This window comes from Hibiscus syriacus, unplaced genomic scaffold, assembly GCF_006381635.1.
Source record: "Hibiscus syriacus cultivar Baekdansim isolate YM2019G1 unplaced genomic scaffold, ASM638163v2 tig00010050_pilon, whole genome shotgun sequence".
In the NCBI taxonomy this organism is placed as follows: domain Eukaryota; kingdom Viridiplantae; phylum Streptophyta; class Magnoliopsida; order Malvales; family Malvaceae; genus Hibiscus; species Hibiscus syriacus.
The window spans coordinates 223,059-227,049 of record NW_024062206.1 but is presented as its reverse complement, the minus strand read 5'-3'; the positions used below and the strand labels follow the sequence as shown (position 1 = coordinate 227,049).

The window sequence follows — 3,991 nt, the reverse complement described above, 5'->3', positions numbered from 1 at the left end:
AGAATAATATTTAAGATAAAAAATAATTAAAAATTATTTTATTTATTTTATAAGAATATATTAATTTTAACATAAATTTTAAAATAATATAAAATATAATTTGATGTCAATTAATATTAATTTTATAAAAAAATAATTATAATTTCTGTATCAAATATAACATCCTAAAAATGTATTCATGAAACATTATTAAAAAACAATTATTATTATATTATTTTATAAATAAAATATAATTATTTTTTAAAGTTAATTTTAATCCCAATTTAACGTATTATTTATTAATTTTATTAAAAAGGGTTCAATGTTAATTTATGTGAAGATTTATATCTCAAAATTAATTCTAATACCTAATTCATAACCCCTGCCTCGAATCATAAAATAACAGCTCAAATGGACCGACCATCACCTCGGCACAAAAAAAGGTTTAATTAAAAAAATAAATGTTTAAATTATACTGTTTTTTATAAATAAGTGTTTAATTTTTTGTTTATTTATCTAAGTGTTTAACATTACAAACGTTATCATTTTAGGTGTTTTCGGGCATAATTATCGTTAAATTTTTCCGTTAAAAGACACGTGCCACGTTCTAGTATTTTAAAAATTATATTTTAAAAAACACTTAAAATTTTCGGAAAACTTCAAAAAAAAACTTAAAACTTTGAAAATCTTAATTTTAACCCCCTAAAGCCACATCAGCCGTGATGAACCTCCACTCGGCCTCACCTTTACCCAACGATCAATAACCCATGAAAAGTCACTAGAACATGAATCAATTGACGATCAATCGACGTGTGTACCCCAATGCTACATATCGCAAAACCCACGCGATCCTAACGACCAATCGACAACAAGGATGACGACGTCGGCGAGTTAGAGATTTAGGATTTTAAGAGATTATAGATTTTTTTGATAATTTAAGAGAAATTATGGTTATTTTTTTAAAATATAATAGTATTTTTATTTTTAAATAAAATTATCAAAATTACATGAATGTGACACGCGTCACTTAGTAGAGAATTTTAACAGACGTTGTAGTCAAGGCATGTAAAATTGTAACGTTTATAACGTTAAACACCTAGATGAATAGCAAAAAAATTGGTAACTTGTTTGAAGAAAAAACGATATAGCTTAGACGCTTACTTTCTAATTAACCCTACAGAAACAATGGTATCTCCAATTATAGCCCCTCTGGGATGTAAATATATATTTTCTCATCCCCATAGTATATGAGACAAATAAATGCATTTCGATTAGGGTTGTATTCTATGGTTACGATTCTACCATATATGTCTTTTTCATTTCATCGAAAATCAATTTTACGGTATAGACGCTTGTGATCTCCCCCTCTTTGCCTTGCGGTAATGATTCCTCTGGAATTACGACATTTACCACAACGATGTTGTCCATAGATCAAATTAAAAAGAAAATCTTAGATAAAGAAAGAGCAGAGTAAGTAAAAATAAGGATAAAGTACACAAATGATTTTCTAATTATAAGATATTACTTTATTAAATTTCTTAATTATTAAAAATTACATAATGATCTATTGGTTGTAAGAAACTGCTTTATTGAGTCATTGAACTATTAAAAGTTATAAAATAGTCATTTGACTATTCTTGTGTTATAAACTAGTCTTTTTTCATTATAAAAATTAGTGGTCATTTGAGCTGGACGTAATACATTGACTAAGATATGATAAAATCTTATTCATAATTGTTTGATCTGTATTTTATGGATTGAATCTTCATTTATATTATATTGTCTAGTCAATATTTGAAAGAAATAATAGTATCAACATACATCGTTAAAATATGATTTTATTATATCTCAATAAAGTAGATTAATATCTAATTCAGATTAATATCAATTTTTCAATTAAAAAATAAATTAAAAATTTATGAATAATCAATAAATCGTTTTATAACTTTTAATAATAATAAAAACTATATGAAATATCAGCTTATAATCATCTATCATTTTATAAAAAATAAATAAATAAATTGCAGCGTGCTCTGTTTTTCATTCCATTCCTTTATAAGCCTCCCCTCCATCCTTCCATTCACCTCTCCGTTCCGTTCTGTGATATCGTTAAAATCGGTAATAAGTTTCGTTGTTTCTTTTGCTGGAATCGTAATTTGAATCTCTCTGTTTTATCTCAAAATCCCTTCCTTCTTTTTTTTTGCAGACGGTACCGTTACAATTCAACAATCGTACGGTGAAAAGATAGAGATTGATAGATCCAGGGGGCGGATTCGATCCGGTGTGATGGCGTCCATGGTAACGAATCCAGTGACGAACTCGAATTCTGATCGGAGCAGGAGGAAAAAGAAGAAACCAATGATGAAAGACAATCAAACGAACCGTAACCAGCCCCAGATAACCAGATGGAAATCAGAGGCGCAGCAGCAAATCTATTCCTCCAAGCTTCTTCAAGCCTTGAGCCAGGTCAGTCTCGACGCTCTTTCTTTTTCAGCTCCGCGCGGTGGCCGAGCCGTCCGTGAAGCTGCCGATAGAGCCTTGGCCGTTGCTGCTAAAGGGAGAACAAGGTGGAGCCGGGCCATTTTGACGAGCCGGCTTAAGCTGAAATTCAGGAAGCAGAAGAGACAGAGAGGATCCGCCGGGTGTAGCCGGCCGAAGAAACCGATATTTAGCGTTTCGAAATTGCATGCCAAAAGCTTACCGGCTGTTCAAAGAAAAGTCAAGGTTCTTGGCCGGTTGGTTCCCGGTTGCCGGAAGCAACCGTTACCTGTTATTCTTGAAGAAGCGACTGATTATATAGCTGCGCTTGAAATGCAGGTTCGAGCCATGACAACTCTGGCCGAGCTGTTATCTGGCTCCGGAGCGACCACCTCTGGCTCAGCTCCTTCGCCGCCTCCGAATAGTCAGTAACACTTTTTCATTTTGCTTAGCTGGGGAGTCATCTTCATCTCCCTTTTAATTTCATTATCTCGCCCCTTGCCCCTCTTTCTCTCTTAAGCAACCATCTCTCCTGTTAAATACTTGTCTTCTTTATCTCCTATTTTCATTTTATCAAACAGGAAGTAGCAGGAACTTCCCTGAACTATTAGGCTACTGTTCCTATGGCAGTATATTGCAATAGACAGAAAGTGTAGAGTTATTTACTCATTGATTTGCCTCTCTCAAAATTTGTTACATGCTTCACTTGGTTTTATTTATTATGGTTTTTGAAAAAACAAAATGCTGTTGATTTTGCAGTAGTTATGTTGTTTTGTGTAAAGATTTAAGGTTAATTTAGAGCGTGTCTTAAAAAATTATACAATTTATTATAATTTTAATTATGACCGATAATACCATATTGTATCGGATTTTAATATAAAATATTATATTGTTTACTTTATTTATGCTATTAATATGAAATAATTATAAGACAATATCTGTTTAAATATAAATCTCAATTATTTAACATTGAATGCTCACAACCTCACTTACCTGACATTTTTAGTACTCGAACCCAGGACATCAAAGAATAACCCTGACAACGGATTATAACAATTAATTATAATTTTAGTAACAATTAAAAAATGTTACATAAGTTTATTGACGACAACATTTTAGGTTACAACTATAATAGTTATATAATTTATTTGATTTATTATGTAAAACATAATATTTTTGATTTTAACTTAAAATATTATCTAATTTACTCTAAAGTGTTACCCTCTTGGTAATTTTATGTAAGATTAAATGTAAAGGAATATATAAAATTATGTAAAAAAATGAATAATAAAATTTTAAAAAATAGGATGAAATTATTAATAAAGTATAAAAAATAATTAAATTAATCATAAAAATCTGCGACGCCTCAGGTCATCCCTGATGACCATTGCGTTCTTGGGCTATATTGTTCGAATTTTTGTGTAAGTATCAAATATCAGCATATAATCGATACGAATATCGCTAAGCTTAAAAAAATTGTTATTGGATAACATCTGTATGCACTTCAATCTTTGATCTGTCCTTTTTAATTACT

At 30.5% G+C, this 3,991-nt stretch overlaps 1 protein-coding gene across 1 annotated transcript; it reads left to right on the top strand.

The window, feature by feature from the left end:
* The first annotated feature begins 2,012 nt into the window (after positions 1-2,012).
* Positions 2,013-3,061, top strand: LOC120203578 (transcription factor bHLH147-like). Its single transcript, XM_039203830.1, has 2 exons — positions 2,013-2,097; positions 2,186-3,061. The coding sequence occupies exon 2, from the start codon at positions 2,266-2,268 to the stop codon at positions 2,887-2,889; it is 624 nt and encodes a 207-aa protein (XP_039059761.1). The 5' UTR covers positions 2,013-2,097; positions 2,186-2,265; the 3' UTR covers positions 2,890-3,061.
* The last annotated feature ends 930 nt before the right edge of the window (positions 3,062-3,991 follow it).